The following is a 17,315-nucleotide window of genomic DNA, read 5'->3' on the forward strand; positions in this document are numbered from 1 at the left end:
GGCAACCAAAGTTTTCATAAGAAACTTTAAAGAATAATTTTGATCATCACCCGGAAAACCAAATCATGGGAAGAAAATAATTAACGAAGACAATTTTGCTTTTTTCACTTTCCGGCTCCGGACAGCTAAACTTATTTATATGGTAATTAAAATAATAAAATAAATCCATATATTGTTTATATTAATCTTTTATTGCTTAGCCAGCTTAGGATATCAGTAGGGGGTATTCCCAGGAGATTTCTTTGTATTTCTTGTGTTTTCCTGGTGAGTCAGCTTTGGCTTTCTTGGAATATTATAATCAAATTCAGATAAGCTATTTTGGTAAATTGTTTCAAGTTCCAATCTTTTTGTTTCTCTTTCCTTTGGTTTTTCAGAAGACTTTGTAAAGCTTTAAGTTCTTCAAATCCTACTCTGAGTTATTACATAACTGGGCATTCTCTTTTTGTTGTCTTCAGTTCTATTTAGTGTTTGGTTTTGGTGGGTGTTAAGTTCATTTGTGCTGATATTTCTTTTCATTTTCTTGGCTTCCAAACGGGTTTCGGTGCAAGTTTGCCTCCTTTGAATAATCTATTGGTATTCTTTGTGCAGTGATTTGACAAAAAAATGGTGGAGGAGAAGGGTACAATTGCCAAAGATGTTACTGAAGTAAGCTTTGTTTTTTCAATATTCTATAAGTTGTTGTGGTTTATTGAATTTGAATCTCAGATGTTTAGATTTTGCTTTACTCTTATGCATGCTTTGGTTTTTGACTTGTATAGTTGATAGGTAAAACACCGTTGGTGTATCTCAACCGTATTGTGGATGGTTGTGTTGCTCGAATTGCTGCCAAACTGGAGATGATGGAACCCTGCTCTAGCGTTAAAGATAGGTATCGAATCTCCTTCGTTCTGGATGTTGAGGACTCTAGATTATGAGTATCATATTAAAGGGTGAGGATATAGGTTCTATGACGATTATAAATTTGATGATGAACTGTTATTATGGGGTTGGGGCTATATGAAACTTGCATCGTCGTGCAAAACGTATGCTGTTTTCAAAATTTGAACTCCAATAAAAATCCCATGGTTCAGTATCATCTAACCGATTGTGGTCAAGAAGTTTTGTTTTCAAGTTGGGATTGTGTTTAGTAGATATGAGATTTTTGTTTCCTTGCTGGCAGGATCGGATATAGTATGATTGCAGATGCAGAGGAGAATGGTCTCATTACACCTGGAGAGGTTAGTGATTGAATTGTTCAGATACATGTTAGGTTCCTTTGTGCAAATTTTCACCAAGTTTAAAGATATAATTAATTTTGTTATTACTTTAATTTATAGATCCAAGGCCACTTTGCATCTGTTTCTATATTATCTGGCCGTTGATGCAGTACTATGTTATATTTGCGGCTTCTGTAGTCTAAAAGATGCCTAGATTGGTGAGAAGACTTTCATTTTAACAAAATTTTCTTGATCTTATGTGGTTTAGAGTGTTCTGATTGAGCCTACCAGTGGTAATACTGGCATAGGGTTGGCGTTCATGGCTGCTGCCAAGGGTTACAAACTTATAATTACAATGCCATCTTCAATGAGTCTGGAGAGAAGAATGGTTCTCCGAGGTTTTGGAGCTGAGCTTGTTCTCACTGATCCAGCCAGGGGTATGAAAGGGGCTGTTGAGAAGGCAGAAGAGATACGGGACAAGACACCCAATTCCTTTATTCTTCAGCAATTTGAAAACCCTGCCAACCCGAAGGTAAAGTTTGATATCAAAATTTCTGTACACATTTGGCTAGCTGGTTGGAGAGTTTTTCAATCCAGTTCTTCGGTCTGTTTAGATCCACTATGAGACTACTGGGCCAGAGATCTGGAAAGGGACAGGTGGGAAAGTTGATGCCCTTGTTTCTGGTATCGGGACTGGCGGTACAGTCACAGGTGCTGGAAGGTATCTTAAAGAGCAGAATCCTGATGTAAAGGTAAAGATTCTGTGCTTGATTTAAATGGAGAATATTTATAATTGAGATTTGTTTATTGTGCATGCTGTTTTCCATAATTCTGATAATTTCTGTTTCCATCTATGCTTTGTATAGCTCTATGGTGTAGAACCAGTTGAAAGTGCTATATTGTCTGGAGGAAAGCCAGGTGAATCACATGCTTTATTCACATTCCTCTCTTCTTCGTATGTCATACTTGTTTGAGTTGTACTTACGAGGGTGCATCATTCAGATCCTTAATCTCTTCGCTCTTTTTTGGTCTTATTCTTCTTTGTTCTTAGTCTTCTTTGGTGAATTGGTGACTTGTTACGAATCCAGGAATTTCAAGACATTTTATTGAAATTATGCATGTTGTTGTTTTATTCTTCAAATTTGCAGAGCTTGATTGGTCATATCTCTGTTGATGTCAATATTTTTCTTTGTTCATGACAAGCTGCCCCATATGTATGATGTGTTACTTGTATATCTCAATGTCTTTGTCAGCTATGCTTACTTAGTAGTTATACTTGTCGGAAGTTAGCAGTATCTTTTTATATTATATAGTGCTAGAAGACAAACTGACTCCTTTGTAAATATCCCAGGTTCTCATAAGATTCAAGGAATCGGTGCTGGCTTTATCCCTGGAGTTTTGGATGTGAACATACTTGATGAAGTTGTTCAAGTAAGCCTCAAAACTTTTTGATTGGATTTGTCTTCCATTTAACATGCAAATGTACATGTCTTGCGAATGCAATTGGATTCTGTTGTCTAAACAGGTCTCTTGAAGGCTTGTGAAGTGATGTTGAATGCCTGTTAGCTTGAAGCAGCTTGATTGTTTTGTGGTTCAATCAAATTGAATTGCCCAAAAATCTATGATTTTAAATCCATGTGTGATAGCAGATTTGGTGATTGTGTCTCAAGACATTTTATGTCGATGGTGCATAGATACACCATTTTTATGTCGATGGTGCATAGATACACCGTTTTTCACGTGCATATGCAAGGGGAAATCAGTAACAAATCTGAGATACAACTGCATTTTTTTTTTCTTGCAATTCTGAATGCAGCCGTGGCCATTCTTATAGTTATGTGTTTTTTGTCCTTTCGATGAATTTATTATCACATTATTCATCCCAAAGATGTTGGAGTCTGTAACTTTTAGCAAAAATCAAATCATACTGACAATATGGTTTTGCTGGCATTTGCAGATATCGAGTGACGAAGCAGTTGAAACTGCAAAGCAACTAGCACTGAATGAAGGACTGTTGGTGAGCCTGAATCTTATTCAATAAAAAAAGCCTTGTGGTTTTCTTTATAATTTCTGGACCTTATCACAAGATTTCGTAATTTATGAATTAAAAGTCCTTTGCTGGATGCTTTTCATGATCACAAACTTTTGTAGTAATTGTGAAAAACGGATTGCAGGTTGGGATATCATCTGGTGCCGCCGCTGCTGCTGCAATTAAAATAGCAGAGAGGCCAGAAAACGCTGGGAAACTCATTGTGGTAAGTTTGATGTTATTTAGACAGAGATATAGCAGCTTACATCTGTTTAAGCTATCGTAGCAATTTATAACAAATAGGTGCTGTGCTGAGAAATTTCTTGTTGCACACTTCGTATCAATCCTTTTAATCGCAACAAAATGATCATACTTTTTTTTCAGATTTTATAATTATCTCCTCATTTTGAACCTTTAACAGGTTGTTTTCCCGAGCTTTGGAGAGCGTTACCTCTCATCTGTGCTGTTTGATTCGATCAAAAAGGAGGCAGAAAGAATGATATTTGAGCCATGAAGCATTTCCCACCTCCAGAAGGTGCAGAATCTGTAGTTTGATGCTGATGGGGGGTTCCAAAGAATGAAGCAGAGGAGGCATTCCAAGTTATAGTTTTATTTGGTTGGGATGTTTTGGCTACGCCATGTTGCATGAATAAATAGTAAGAAAGAACCCTTGAGGCTTCACAGCTTGTGTAAAAATCTTTCATAACCGTGGAATCCTATGTTGCTGTCAAATTTGAATGAAGAATGGCATGTGATATTCTAGAAAAATGGTTCACTGCTCTCTTTCAACATTCATTGCATTTTTGGATGGTGTTATTGTGTTATTGAGAGCAGATGGTAGAAGCGTTTCTAACCTCAAACCTTGGTAGCAAGCAAATGAAGGTTTAGAGTGGAGCTAATAGAGATGGCAACGGGTAGGGAAGTGGTTGAACAGCTTAATTTCTATTTCCGTCCTCACATTCCCATACAAGGATGATGCCATGACGGGAAATCTCTGTCCTCTCCTCGTGGGGAGGTTTTCTATTCGTCTTCCCTCACCATCTTTGTAGAAATATTTTTTTCACATTTTTCCATCCTTATCCCTGTTGGAGAGGGGAAGGGCAAGGGAGGGGATGAATTGGGGAGAGGACGGATAAGGAAAGGGATGAATCAGGGAGAAGGCAAGTTGATACTGTGGGATTTTAGCCATAATCTCTATTCCCATTCTTATCTCCATAGAAGTAAACTGTCCCATCCCCATCTCCATATAAGGAAACCGAAGACTTGACTTCACAAGTTGAATTGCCATATCTAGAGGCAGGTCCATCAAAGCAAAGAAGAAATAATCAACAACTGAAAGTTGTTACAAATGCAAAATCAAATAACAAGATTAAACCGAAACGATGATGAAAGGGGATTATGTATGATTTGCATTAAGAGCTACCACAAATTACGACGTATAGTCTCCAAACAAGAGATATTAGGGTGGTGCATCTCCTTTCTGTGCAACGTAGGCCACCTCCCTAGGCCATGGGCCTTCTTGATCACCAGTTGGCCCCGTCCAGGCATGTAAGTTCTTGTCTTGTTCTTTTCTTTCTTTTATACTCATCCTTCCATTTCAACACTTCAATGTTTTTTCCATGTGGGACATATCAAAACATCCAAATTATTCAGTTTTATCTGTGATTAAAACATTGATATTTCATTTGAAAAAACTTTCTGCAACTTTTCTTTGATTAAAGCTTAGAAGATGTCCATTTGGCTTTGAGTTCCACTTAAAACTGAATCAACAATTAGTACCCTTTCCCAATGTATCCCGGATAGCATAATCTAAATTAGATTTGATAGTTTGTATTATCATGTAGTTTTCATATCATGTCAATTCAGATTTTAAATGAAAAAACCTTCAATGCTAACCCAAATTGAATTAGAATTGTATTAAAAATTTATAATTTTAACTCAATTCTTTAATATTCAGATTCATCATGACACAATCTAAATTGCCTTGATATTATTTTTTTTTCACTCTCCTAAGTGTTTTCAATGTTTTAATTTATCTTTTAAATTATCTTAACTATTATTAATGAAATGCATAAAACAATATTTTATGTTATTTACAAATACTCTAAAAATTTTATACTGAGCTTTAAAAGTTAACACCTGAATAATTTTACTAAATCATGTTATTGCAACCAAATAATAAAATAAAATATTTAAAAATAATATAAATAATTATAATCATATATAACCTATAAAGATTTATATGTTAAAATTATTTTTTTATTAACTATACCACTACCTAATTTAAATTAAAAACCACCTAATTTAGCTTTTTGGATCATGTTGAAAATGCATATTGCTGGCTCTCTTCTAAATGATTGATAATCGAAACTCTTAATTCTATGAATCATTCATGTAAGCATCCGCCTGGTATGATTTTGCAATCCACGTTAGATGAAGATTTACATACAACAAAGAAGAACAAACATGCATAATTGTAATTGGACAGGGGCCGCGCGAACGCAGGCCCCCACTATCACAAATTATGACGTAGGCTCTCCCACTTGGGGAGACCTTAGGGTGGTGCACCGCCTCAGTGCAATGGAGGCCACCACTCTAGGCCATAGGTCTTCTTGATCGCCCATTGACCCCGTCCAGGTAAGTGAGTCTTCCAGCGTTCAGGCTTCTTCTTTATAGTTGCCACCATGGACTTCACTATTTTAACTTGTCGATGTGGGACTCAAGTACTTACCAAGTTATTTAGATAAGTTTTGTTGCCAGATTCTAGTCTGCCAAATTTTCTTCTAATCTGGTTCAGGAAATGCGTGCATTACTGCTTCATCTGCAATGGTTGATTAGCTTCAACTCTGGCATAACCCACAATCCTGGAAAAGTTTTCCCATGATTTTTCAAAATGAAATCAAATCAAACCAAATCAAAATGACGTTATTGACAGTGTTATAAACTGATATTAGTAATCTGAATTCATTTTCTACTTTCAGGAATGGATGATTATGTACATTCTTTATAGGGGCTTCTTGTGATGGAGCTGAGAAGGAGGAGGTAGCAGCAACTAAGCCTGACTATGGAAGAAAAAGAAGATACCTGCAACAATTGGTTTCGAGTGTCATTTCATCGCTCTGGAAAGTACTGGATTAAAGGACCTTCAATGAAATATTAAAATAATTATCTTAGGAAGTTGAAGATAAACTTAAGAAGCTCGCCTGGGTTGAACACAACATGATGATGTATTCATAGCACACGGTTTTTGATTACATGAGATGCTAAAACAGACAAGAATTCGAAAGCAGATAACACTGGTCGATCTAAGAAGAACCTCTATCTAAGAAGAACTAAAGGCCTATGAATTATTCTGGTTACTCTGGTTGAGTCCAGCAGCAGCAGCAGCCACAGAAGCTGAAACGCCTGCTGGGTGAGTGGTGAGCATCGGATCATTCCGCATCTCCGTAGCCGAAACTCCCTCTGCATCTCTTTTTGTTACTTGCTTATCCGATGCTAACCTTGTAGTTGCATCCTGCAATTATATCATCACAAACTTGCCTAACTATTTCAAAGAACAAAAATATTGCATAATAAGAACTTTGCCTGAGCTTAATGATGAAAGGTGATTACTTCTAAAATGTCAGCGAGTTTGGTCTTGTCCTCGTCAGTGTTGCGGCTGACTGTGCGGCGGCGGCAATAGCACCAGGTATTATGTTATTGCTGCCTGTGGCCTTCACTTCAGCCGCTTGAATGGCAGCCGCATCGCTCCATTCCACTGGCTACTTTCCTGCTGTGAGTGCGGTGGCTTCAACTGCATCACCAATAGTGATCCTACCTCCTGCTCCTTGCTCATATGCCGAAAGCGGCGGTGTCAACGGTGCAGGCTGGCTGTACTACCCATCCACCTGTATCCAAACTCGGTCCCTAACTCAAACTCGTTTCAAATTCGTAAACAAATTCAAAACCGATTCAAGCCGAGAAGCAATACTCTATTGTCAAAGAGTAAACAAAATCAAAGCTTAACATATTTTAGAGTTGAAGAAGCAAAAATAAAAATAAAAAGGTGGAAAAATGGGTGGCGCAAGGAATTAACTAGTTTCTAAAGACGGGGGGTTTTGTCACGAAGGGGATTAACAATTTTCCATTGCCAGTGGGGGCATGAGCCCCCACTCAGCCTTTATGTACCTGTCCGCCGACTTCTTCGGTTATTATTTTTCTCGCCGGAAGATCAGTTTCGGTGATCCTGACACCACACTCATCAGTCACACCATCTCTCACGCACAAACCCACTACTTAAATTTTTGTTCGCCGCGGGGCCGTTTTGGATCTGCCCCAGCATGGCGTTCTAAGCCTTCTGCATCATGGCGGCATCTTTCGGCGCCACGGGCTTCTCCGCTAGTTCACCCTCCACGGCGGGGAAAACGTCCCCGTATTTAAAGGGCTCTTGCCGCCTACTTGGTTGTTGCTGGCTTATTTTGCAGGATCTGGATGGTTAACGGGAGTGTGATAGGATCAGACTTCAATATAAGAGTTTATTTAGAAGTTGTGGGTGAAAGGGATAAATGATAATAATAGCGGGGTTTTCCTTTGGACACGTTGGTTTGGAGGGTGAAACGTGGCGACAATCCGGTCAGCTTGTTTTACAATGTTGCGCCACGTGGCAAAATGTGTCCCCAAAGATAAAAACATGTGGCCGTTTCATTTTATCATGAAGAATATCGATTTAAAAATTTTGAAAAAATAGTAAAAATGAAAGAAAAAATCGGGTCAAGGGGACTTTTAGAATTTTTATCACGTGAAAATCTCATTGTCCATTTTTGGATTAGGGCAATCGTGTTATTATAATCTCATTTATAGTAAATAGTATATCTATTTTATCAATAAAATTATATGTATTTATTTTGGATACACAAATATTTACACATATATATGTGTCATCATGTGATTAGATGATTTTGAATTAATAATAAAACAATAACCAATCATATGATGACACATATGAGTGTGTATACGTTTGTGTATCCAAATTGGGTACACATAATATTACTCATATTTTATTATGCCATTTTTTTTTAGAATTCGATTGGATATGTATTATTTATATCACATGATGTTATCATGTATTTATAAATATTTCATCCTCGGTTTTTTTATAATACACAATTTTTATTTCATATGAATCTTCTATAATGGTTGATGTAATGGTGGCTTCTCCAAAACGTAGAACATCACCAACTCTATTAGACGAAACTTAATTTAGTAATTCAAATACATAAAATTGAAATTATCAAATCACTTCATTTTGTAGATATCTTGATTGATCATATTTGAATCTATCATAGGGAATAATACTTTAAGATTGATAAAAATTTATAGGAAATGAAAGAAGAAACAAGAAAAAAATATTTGAAATAATGTTTGAATTTGAGGTACAAACACTCTTTTTCATACTAGATCAAGTATGAAGTATGAATTCTTAGTATAGTTTGATTTAAATAATTTTTTATCGCAAAAAATAAAATGATTATAAAAAATTGATAAATATAAATAATTAAATCAAACCATACTAAGAATTCAATCCCATCCCCCCTCCCTTTCCAAGTTTTGAAAATTTATTTTTTTTTTAAGATTTTCATGGTAATTCTTTGACAATATTCACTTATCTGGCCATGGCATTTTGTCTCCCTCCCGATCTCTGTGTGTGTCTTCTTACACTCTTAGTCTCCATATTTTTAAATCAATAAGAGTAGATAATATTTTATGTGTATCAAATGAAAAATAAATCTTCATTAAGCTTTTAAATTACACCTTTTGAATATTAAAGCACTTCTAACTCGAACTATTCCAGGTGCCACTGTTGCCTGTAATCTCACTGCCACGTACTGAGCCTGCTGGATCTCAGTGGCGACCTTTTTGCATTCTCATTGGCGCGTTTAAATGTCAACCATCAAACCACGCGTGTTTACGAATCTATGGCATTTACGTAATTAAGGGAAAGTGGAGGACTGTTTAATACCGGCCTACATATACACTTTTATATCGGCCGTGTTAAGTTTTTTCCCTCCCTAGTAGTTCCTCCCGCTTGACCTTCCAACATCTTAACAAACAGTGAGAAAATCGGGGAGAAAGTGAGGGAAAATCGCCACAAACTGTGAGAAAATCTAGAGACGTGGAGTGACAGTGAAAGATTGAGAGAGATGAAACACATTTTCAAGAAGCTGCATATAGGCAGCAACCACGAGCCGAATCGGACGAACGAAACCCTAACTTCGACTTCATGCTCGACTGATCAAGGCCGCACATCATCCAGCGCTGCTCCGCCAAGTCCATCTGCATCATCGCCGGTGTCGTCTTCAGTGCCGTCTCCAGTGCCCGTGTCTAATTCTAGCGTGACGGACTACGTGTCATCGGAGGAGGAGTTTCAATTGCAGCTGGCCATGGCGATCAGCGTGTCTAATACAGAGGATTTTTCGGAGAAGGATCAGATCCGGGCGGCGACGATGTGGAGTTTGGATGATAATAACAATAATAGGTGGAATGATACAGGGAGTAATAAGGCTGACGTGGCTGCAGAGGTTTTGTCAAGGCAGTATTGGGTAAATGTTATTTTGAAGCTTAATTTTGGTGAATTAATTTTTTCTTTAATATTGATGGGGAAGAATTTTTGCTTCCAAACTTGATTTAGGTTTCATTTTACTTGGGTTGTAGGATGAAATTTGTAGCTAAGAGTTTATTTTTCTTGGTTGGATGTTGATTGGGGAAAATTAACTTTTTTGGAACTGCCTTTTAGTCCTTACATGTTGCACCATGATTATAAACGATATTTAGTTAATTTTGTTTAGGGAAATTTCTACTAAAGTGATTTGTTAAATTATAAAATACCAAAATCATACTGATTAGGAAAATCCTTCTTTATTGTCTTTATGGTCAATTCACCTTGTTTTGGTTTTTTGATATAATTGTTTATGATAGATTGTGCGTTTATATTTTTGCTTGTATTCTGGCAGTTACTTTGTACATGATAATGTGTGTATGTGATATTTGATTAATACTACTGAATCAGGCAGATATCATGAAATGCATTGTTATTGAATCTTGCATCATAAATAGAGGTTGATGAACCCTTTGTTGCAATTAACTTGATTTTTTGGTGCTTGGTACTGCTTTTTTAGTATTTGATATTTTGATTTTGGCTTGGACTATTTATGGTTTACTAAAAGAATCTGTGGCAAATTGAGCTATTGTTGAGTCTCACATGTAGTCAGATGTAGGGATGGAGCTTGAATTTAATGTTTCAATTTTTTGCCAATTGCCTAGGAAGGTGTCATTGTACTATCTGATATATGGCTAAATATCCAGAAAACAACTTTTTTTTTTTTTTTTAAATAAGTGATGAAATAATCTCTTATTTTGTTGTGGTCAAGCAGAGTCTTGTTGTTCTAATACATCTGTAATAAGACTTGAATTTTCATGAGAATTTCTCTGATACTATGCATGGTAAAATGGAGAGTGAAAAATGGAGCTGTTTAACATTAATTCTTTATTTATGGTATGAAGGCATGTTGCTGTTGCCGAAGGAATCTATAGTCACTTCTATTGGAACGCCTAATTTTCAACTTTATCGTGGACATATTTAAATGGTTGCTTGTTTTAAAGCTTAAAGCTCTTCTATCTGTATGTGGTACTACTAGGATGATAATAATAGTAGTGTTTTTGTAGTTACGTTCTGCTTGACATGCAATATGCTTTTGTTTCACCAGGAGTACAATGTTCTTGACTATGAGGAGAAAGTGGTGGATGGATTTTATGATGTATTTGGTCTCTCCACTGGTCTAGCAACACAAGGAAAAATGCCATCTCTGGCACATCTTGAAGCAAGTCTTGGAAGTTCTGGATTTGAAGTTGTAGTTGTTAATCAAAAAATTGATCATGCCTTGGAAGAGTTAGTTCAAGTTGCACAATGTATTGCATTAGATTTGCCTGCAACTGATGTTGGTCTTCTGGTACAGAGACTTGCTGACCTTGTCACTGGGCTTATGGGTGGGCCTGTAAAGGATGCTAATATAATGTTGGCCAGGTGGATGGAAAGAAGCACAGAGTTGAGAAGATCTCTTCAAACAAGCGTGCTGCCTATTGGCTCCATAAATATTGGCCTTTCTCGACACCGTGCTTTGCTTTTCAAGGTAGCTGTTTTATATAGGTCAAATTTAATTAAATATTCTTGACCTTTCCTTGTTATCCAAACTTGAGGCCAGGATTGAAATCAGCTATGCATAGTATGTGTTTTTTCTTCTTAATTCTTAACATATTGTATGAGGAATTGTGTAGCCAGAAGGTTTTAGTACATTAATCTGGTTAATGTGCATGATAAATTCCCCTTACAGAGTGTTTTTCTTCGCACTTGAAGCAAATATCTTGTCTCAATACATATTCTGAATTCCTGGATCCCATCAAATGTATGATAATATTACCAAGTTCTCATCTTCCTAGGTTGTATGAAAACTAAGCATTTTGAATATTTAACTTATATGTTTGCCTGGATGCAGGTGTTGGCTGACAGTGTCAAGTTACCTTGTAGACTTGTAAAAGGTAGTCATTACACTGGCGTAGAGGATGATGCTGTCAACATAATAAAGCTTGAGGATGAGAGGTTTGACTTGAGCTCCTTATACTTTAATTTGAGAACAGTTAAAAAGAGTTATCATGTTGTATAATTTTTTTTACTTATCAAAAGAATTTCCTTTCATTTTTCAAAATTTCCACAGCCATTATGGATCATATCCTTGCATGCAACTTTTTCGTAAAACTAAGTTATGCAAATACTTACATGCTATTCTGCTTAATATTTATATGTTATGTTTATACTTCTATGCATTCTGAATTTATATATTTTTCCAACAGGGAGTGTTTGGTTGATCTTATGGCAGCTCCTGGGACACTTATACCTGCTGATATTTTAAGTGCAAAGGATACTGCCTTCAAACCATACAACAACATAAGTAAAATCCCTGTTCTCCTGGCCTCGAATGACTCTGGACTTGCCTACACAAAACTAAAGCCATTACTTGGTGAAGGCAGTAGCCGAAACTCTGCAGTGGATGGTAGTTCACCCATGGACAGAGGTTCTGGTTCTGAAAAGGCAGAATTGTTACCTTCATTCCCTGTTTCTAGTAATGAAACTGGTGCTAGTTCTTCGGGAATATCTAATAGAGTGACTTCTAATAAATTGGATCATCTTTCCTCATTAGCCATTGGAACTTCTTCATATAAAGGGGGTCGTGGGCCCAATGCAGTTGGTGATGGTAAGAGGATGAATTTCAATTTAGTTCCATATGGTCAAAATGGTCAGGAGGACTCCAAAAACCTTTTTTCTGATCTAAATCCATTCCACATAAAAGGAACTGGAAAAACTTCCTTCCATAACAAGCCTGTAGATAGTAAAGTTGAAGAGTTCCAAAGACACAGAAATAACCCTATCCCTGGTCGGCCTCCAGTACCAATGATGCGGAAGAATCAACATATGTACAATGAAGTGCCAAAAAGAAATGATTACAGTTATAAGGAGGGCATCTTACCTAAAGTTAATCGCGACCCTAATAATTACAACCTGTCGTCATCAGTTTCCACCAGTTCAAGTGCATCTGAAAAGCTCCATTCTCATGGTTTCAAGTCATCTAGTGATGCAAATATGTCTAGTAATAATAGTGATGCTAGTACTGCTTTGGGTGGTAGTGGCCCATTAGTGGCTTCTACCCCAAGCCAGATAAATGGGCCACCTTTCTTTGAAGATTTGAGCACTAATGCTAAGGAAGAAAATCCTAGCAATAGAGAGGACATGCAGATTGATGTGTCAAACGTATTTCTGGAACATGAAAACAATGAAATTGGTTTCCATAACCGTAGAAAGTGCACACATGACCGGTTTATGGGGAACAATCTGAAACTGAAGGATTTTGAGAGTCCAAGCTCGTCTCGCGAAGCCAGCTCAAACAAGGTTGATCAAATTTTAGATGATGTAGATGTTGGTGAATGTGAAATTCCATGGGAAGACTTAGTTCTTGGTGAAAGGATTGGACTAGGTATTGCTTGTGGCTTCTCACATTTTGCATATATTATTTTGCAATCTTGGTTTTGATATCAATAAGGGTGATTTTTTAAAATATACTAGTCCTACAAATATAGTAGTTATTTGTTTTGCTGTGGTTGAAAGGTTTATATTGTTCTAGAGCTGTTTTAGTGCTGCTTTACTTATTTTAGTTTTTAGGAGCTGTCATGGTGTTTCAATTACATTTATGTCTACTTTAAAATTTAAATTTTCTTGGCCTTTTCAATTTCTCTGTTATTCATGAATCTTTTTTGTGTTGGGTGTGAATAGGTTCATATGGAGAGGTCTACCATGCTGATTGGAATGGCACGGTAAGTTATATATACCCTTTTCTGTGTATGACATTCAAGTTTTCAATTTTTTCAAATGAAAGCAATTTGGATTTGCTATTTCTTATTATTTGCTATATAGAATGGTCCAAATAAACTAATGATTTAGCTTGAATCTGGCTACAGGCCTTCTATTTCAGATTTATGAAGTCATTTTGTAATTAACCAACACTGCACTTTCTTATTTTCATCTTAGTTGCCATTGTGGTATCATCCTGATGTTGTTGATGTTTGATATTGTCATCTATATTATTGATTTGGACAGAAGAATTGTGGTGGGGTTATAATTACCTGTTTTATACTAATTTAGGGGATTTTTAAGAAATACAAAAGATTCTAAATTTCTAATATTAGGCTGTTGAATTTTTGTTGGGCAACAGGAGGTTGCAGTGAAGAAGTTCTTAGACCAGGATTTCTCAGGTGCTGCTTTGGCGGAGTTCAAAAGAGAAGTAAGAATTAATTTAGTAATCATTCATTTTTTCTTCCATATTTTATGTTTGTCGAGAACAGAAGCAATGGCAATTGTGTGTCAGGGTTGTGGCAGTGAACTTTATTGAAGTAGAATCATTCTTCCTGGAATTAATCTTTGTTCCATAATGTAGGTGAAAATAATGCTTAGACTGCAGCATCCAAATGTGGTACTTTTTATGGGTGCTGTTACCCGTCCCCCAAATCTCTCAATCATTACTGAATTTCTTCCAAGGTATAAATCTGGATGGATTTTTGCTGTCCAACATGTGATGATAACAATTTTTTGTCTTTTTGGCATTTGTATATATTTACATGCTACATAGTTATGCATATTCTATGTCAACTTCTTAAGTTGTGTGAATGATTTGTAATTTTCTAGAGGAAGCTTATTTAGGATTCTTCATCGCCCTCAATGTCAGCTTGATGAGAAGCGTAGAATAAAGATGGCTCTTGATGTGGTATGAGATTTAACTGAGTCAACATTCATGTGAATCGGTGTTGAATATGTGTACATTCTTCAAGTCTCTTCTTATTGTGCAGGCAAGGGGCATGAACTGCTTACATACCAGCAAACCAACCATTGTTCATCGAGATTTGAAGTCACCAAATCTCTTGGTTGATGAAAACTGGAATGTCAAGGTATATATGCTTCAGTTTCTTTCTATTTGACATCTGTTTGTTTCTTTTATTACTATTCTCTTATGGTTTTGTGCTTTTGCAGTAAATAAGGATGGATGTGATATCCTTCACATTTACTCTTTCACTGTTTTATTATTTATCTAAAATTCTTCTAATTTTATCCTTAATGCTTTTCCAGCTATTTTAAGGTAGGATGATATTATTACTTACACCTACTTAAGGTTGTGCACATAGTTTTGTTGTCCTTTTTTGTTTGGCTTGCTTAGAGGGGAAATTAAACTGCATTTTGGCTTGTAGATTGGTAAATAACGTTAGAATCTGATAGATTATTTCAGATGATAATTGTTTAATAACCCTTTGTTCTAACAGATAACATATGAATGGTATTTGATGTGTTCACCATTGTTAATAATAGGCTTTTAATCTTTTAGATATCCATATGTGTGGATTACTTAATGTGGAAATCAAAAGCAAATTGAAATGAAAAGGTTTAAGCTTTTATAATCAGTTTACTGAGTTACACATTTTGAGAGACTGAAGAATTTAAGCATGCAGGTTGGTGATTTTGGGTTGTCACGCTTGAAGCACAATACCTTCTTGTCATCCAAATCAACTGCCGGAACTGTGAGAATCTGAGACCACTCTTCAGTATATATTTGCTTGTTTTTGTGCATAAAGATAGATATGCAACATTTATCTTGATCCTTGCTTGTATCTGATTGAGTCATCTTTCATGTGTCAGCCGGAGTGGATGGCACCGGAAGTTCTACGCAATGAGCCTTCTAATGAAAAGTGAGTTGCTCTAATTCAGTTAGACATTTTGAGCATCGCTTAGTTTATGCTTGTACTTGGGCTGCGTGAGTCAATAATATTTTTCTTCTATTTGCTTTACTGTCATATCAACTTGTCCTTCCTAGATAAGATAATTTTGAAATCCTGGAACATAAGATATTTTGTATTACTTAGATTTGAAGAATTAATGGTTACAGAAACTTTTTAAGCAATCTGTTTGTGTGAATCCTGTCTCTGGTGTGCTCCTTTTACATAGCAATATAAAAATGGTCCATAATACATGAAGCTGGGTACAATTCTTTTGGCTACTACCCCTAAAGAGCTACGTGTAGACCATAAGTTAAGTTGCATTTAACCTATCTGAACTTATTATGCCATCTAACTATAATATGTATCTTGTGTTGTGCATGTACAGGTGTGATGTATATAGCTTTGGGGTGATTCTATGGGAGCTTGCAACTCTAAGATTGCCTTGGAGTGGCATGAACCCAATGCAAGTAGTGGGAGCAGTTGGTTTCCAGAAACGTCGCCTTGATATACCCAAGGAAGTTGATCCATTGGTTGCAAGGATAATCTGGGAATGCTGGCAAACGTAAGAGAAAATATAAACACAGGCCTCAGAAATATTGTTAATTGAATACACACTGATTATAGTTTAATTTACTCTTGTTATTTCCCCAGTGAACCAAACCTGCGGCCTTCATTTGCACAGCTCACAGTTGCTCTGAAGCCCTTACAGCGACTTGTCATACCTGCACACATGGACCAGCCAAGCTCGCTGCTCCCACAAGAGATTTCGGTAAATTCAACCCCTTGAAAAGTCTCAGTTATGTCAATTGTGAATAAAGAGACATTCTGCTTCTTGCACTTGAGTGAGGATAGTATAGAAATGTTAAAAACAGAAGAGAAACGGGAGAAAGTATAGGAAAAGGAAACTCATGTAGATTAGTGGTTTGTGTATGTATTACCACTGCAGAAAGTTTAGCGATGGCTTTGTACAGTGCAGTGTTGATAGCATGTCTGAAATGACAAAATCTTTGTAATATAATAGATATATATATAAATATAATGTCAATGCTGTTTATAAGAGACAATGTGAATTGTAATTACGCTCTGAAATTCCTTGCGTTTTGAGTATAAGTTTTCCATTGTCATTTACTGTGCTTGTTTGTTTTTGGACAGTTCATTTGTCTGTCTAGGTTCACTTCTTCAATGAGATTCTGATTCTGGTTTGCCTATTTTTGCAGAAAAAAAAAATTGAATGTTAATTGAAGGATTTTATTACAGAGACCAAGAAAATTGAAAGATTAATAACATCTAATGAGCTTCTGTCATGCTGAAGACAATTATGTCTCTACTTTTCCCTTTAATCAAGAAAGAAGGCCCTCTTCCATAAACCCAGCTTTCTCCAGCACCTTTTTTGAAGCTTTATTTTCGGTAAAAACCAAACCTTCAACTTTGTCCAAATGCTTCAACTCCTGGAACACGCTTGCAATCACCATTCTAACTGCCTGCGTTGTGTAACCTTTCCCCAGTACTAAGAGTGATTTCTAAAGGTTTCAACATGCTCTCAGTATGGGAGCTGAATATGACAAGCTCAAGATATATAGCCAGAGCACTTGAGTCCTCATTTTCACTGTCAAGTGGATGGGACCAAAGCCAAACATACAGAGGTCGATTTGACTATGTCTCTACGCCTCTGGGAAATCCTTGAAAACTTCATTAAGGGCAATTTTCACAGCCCTGGTAGCAATCCCCCCACCCTAGTACTT

The 17,315-nt window shown here is 36.5% G+C and overlaps 2 protein-coding genes, 1 non-coding gene and 2 pseudogenes across 8 annotated transcripts; 2 read left to right on the plus strand and 3 right to left on the minus strand.

Annotated features, from left to right (window-relative positions):
- The first annotated feature begins 51 nt into the window (after nucleotides 1-51).
- On the plus strand, nucleotides 52-4,016 carry LOC123220821 (cysteine synthase-like). 6 transcript variants are annotated; one of them, XM_044643406.1, is made up of 11 exons: nucleotides 52-142; nucleotides 589-645; nucleotides 759-868; nucleotides 1,160-1,217; nucleotides 1,465-1,728; nucleotides 1,811-1,948; nucleotides 2,063-2,114; nucleotides 2,548-2,627; nucleotides 3,154-3,213; nucleotides 3,371-3,451; nucleotides 3,647-4,016. In XM_044643406.1, exons 2-11 carry the CDS (start codon nucleotides 604-606, stop codon nucleotides 3,737-3,739), a joined length of 978 nt encoding a protein of 325 aa, XP_044499341.1. In that variant the 5' UTR covers nucleotides 52-142; nucleotides 589-603; the 3' UTR covers nucleotides 3,740-4,016. The 6 variants fall into 6 exon arrangements, 5 of the variants coding, with proteins under 5 accessions (XP_044499341.1, XP_044499337.1, XP_044499340.1 ...); XM_044643402.1 differs by lacking the exon at nucleotides 52-142 and adding an exon at nucleotides 166-321; XR_006503152.1 differs by lacking the exons at nucleotides 52-142; nucleotides 3,647-4,016 and adding exons at nucleotides 166-321; nucleotides 2,722-3,029 and having other exon boundaries at nucleotides 3,371-3,448.
- Nucleotides 4,017-4,636: 620 nt separating this feature from the next.
- LOC123222211 lies at nucleotides 4,637-4,777 on the minus strand (annotated as a pseudogene).
- A 932-nt stretch (nucleotides 4,778-5,709) lies between these two features.
- On the minus strand, nucleotides 5,710-5,870 carry LOC123222210. The gene has a single exon (XR_006503535.1). It is a non-coding gene; the product is annotated as a U1 spliceosomal RNA (small nuclear RNA).
- On the minus strand, nucleotides 5,710-7,696 carry LOC123221520 (annotated as a pseudogene).
- A 1,553-nt stretch (nucleotides 7,697-9,249) lies between these two features.
- On the plus strand, nucleotides 9,250-16,701 carry LOC123220710 (serine/threonine-protein kinase EDR1-like). Its single transcript, XM_044643266.1, has 13 exons — nucleotides 9,250-9,803; nucleotides 10,968-11,390; nucleotides 11,754-11,857; nucleotides 12,109-13,286; nucleotides 13,583-13,623; nucleotides 14,022-14,090; nucleotides 14,244-14,344; nucleotides 14,492-14,570; nucleotides 14,653-14,751; nucleotides 15,307-15,375; nucleotides 15,494-15,543; nucleotides 15,959-16,135; nucleotides 16,225-16,701. Exons 1-13 carry the CDS (start codon nucleotides 9,405-9,407, stop codon nucleotides 16,358-16,360), a joined length of 2,925 nt encoding a protein of 974 aa, XP_044499201.1. The 5' UTR covers nucleotides 9,250-9,404; the 3' UTR covers nucleotides 16,361-16,701.
- Nucleotides 16,702-17,315: the final 614 nt, after the last annotated feature.

Source organism: Mangifera indica, chromosome 7 (assembly GCF_011075055.1).
Source record: "Mangifera indica cultivar Alphonso chromosome 7, CATAS_Mindica_2.1, whole genome shotgun sequence".
Classification (NCBI taxonomy): Eukaryota; Viridiplantae; Streptophyta; class Magnoliopsida; order Sapindales; family Anacardiaceae; genus Mangifera; species Mangifera indica.

Excerpts from the sequence above, each read along its gene's own strand:
- LOC123220821 (XM_044643406.1), top strand. The coding sequence starts at position 604 with ATGGTGGAGGAGAAGGGTACAATTGCCAAAGATGTTACTGAA. Across the intron at positions 1,949-2,062 it reads AGCAGAATCCTGATGTAAAG|CTCTATGGTGTAGAACCAGT; the intron begins GTAAAGATTCTG and ends TGCTTTGTATAG. Across the intron at positions 3,452-3,646 it reads ACGCTGGGAAACTCATTGTG|GTTGTTTTCCCGAGCTTTGG; the intron begins GTAAGTTTGATG and ends AACCTTTAACAG.
- LOC123220710 (XM_044643266.1), top strand. The coding sequence starts at position 9,405 with ATGAAACACATTTTCAAGAAGCTGCATATAGGCAGCAACCACGAGCCG. Across the intron at positions 14,345-14,491 it reads ATTACTGAATTTCTTCCAAG|AGGAAGCTTATTTAGGATTC; the intron begins GTATAAATCTGG and ends GTAATTTTCTAG. Across the intron at positions 14,752-15,306 it reads ATGAAAACTGGAATGTCAAG|GTTGGTGATTTTGGGTTGTC; the intron begins GTATATATGCTT and ends TTAAGCATGCAG.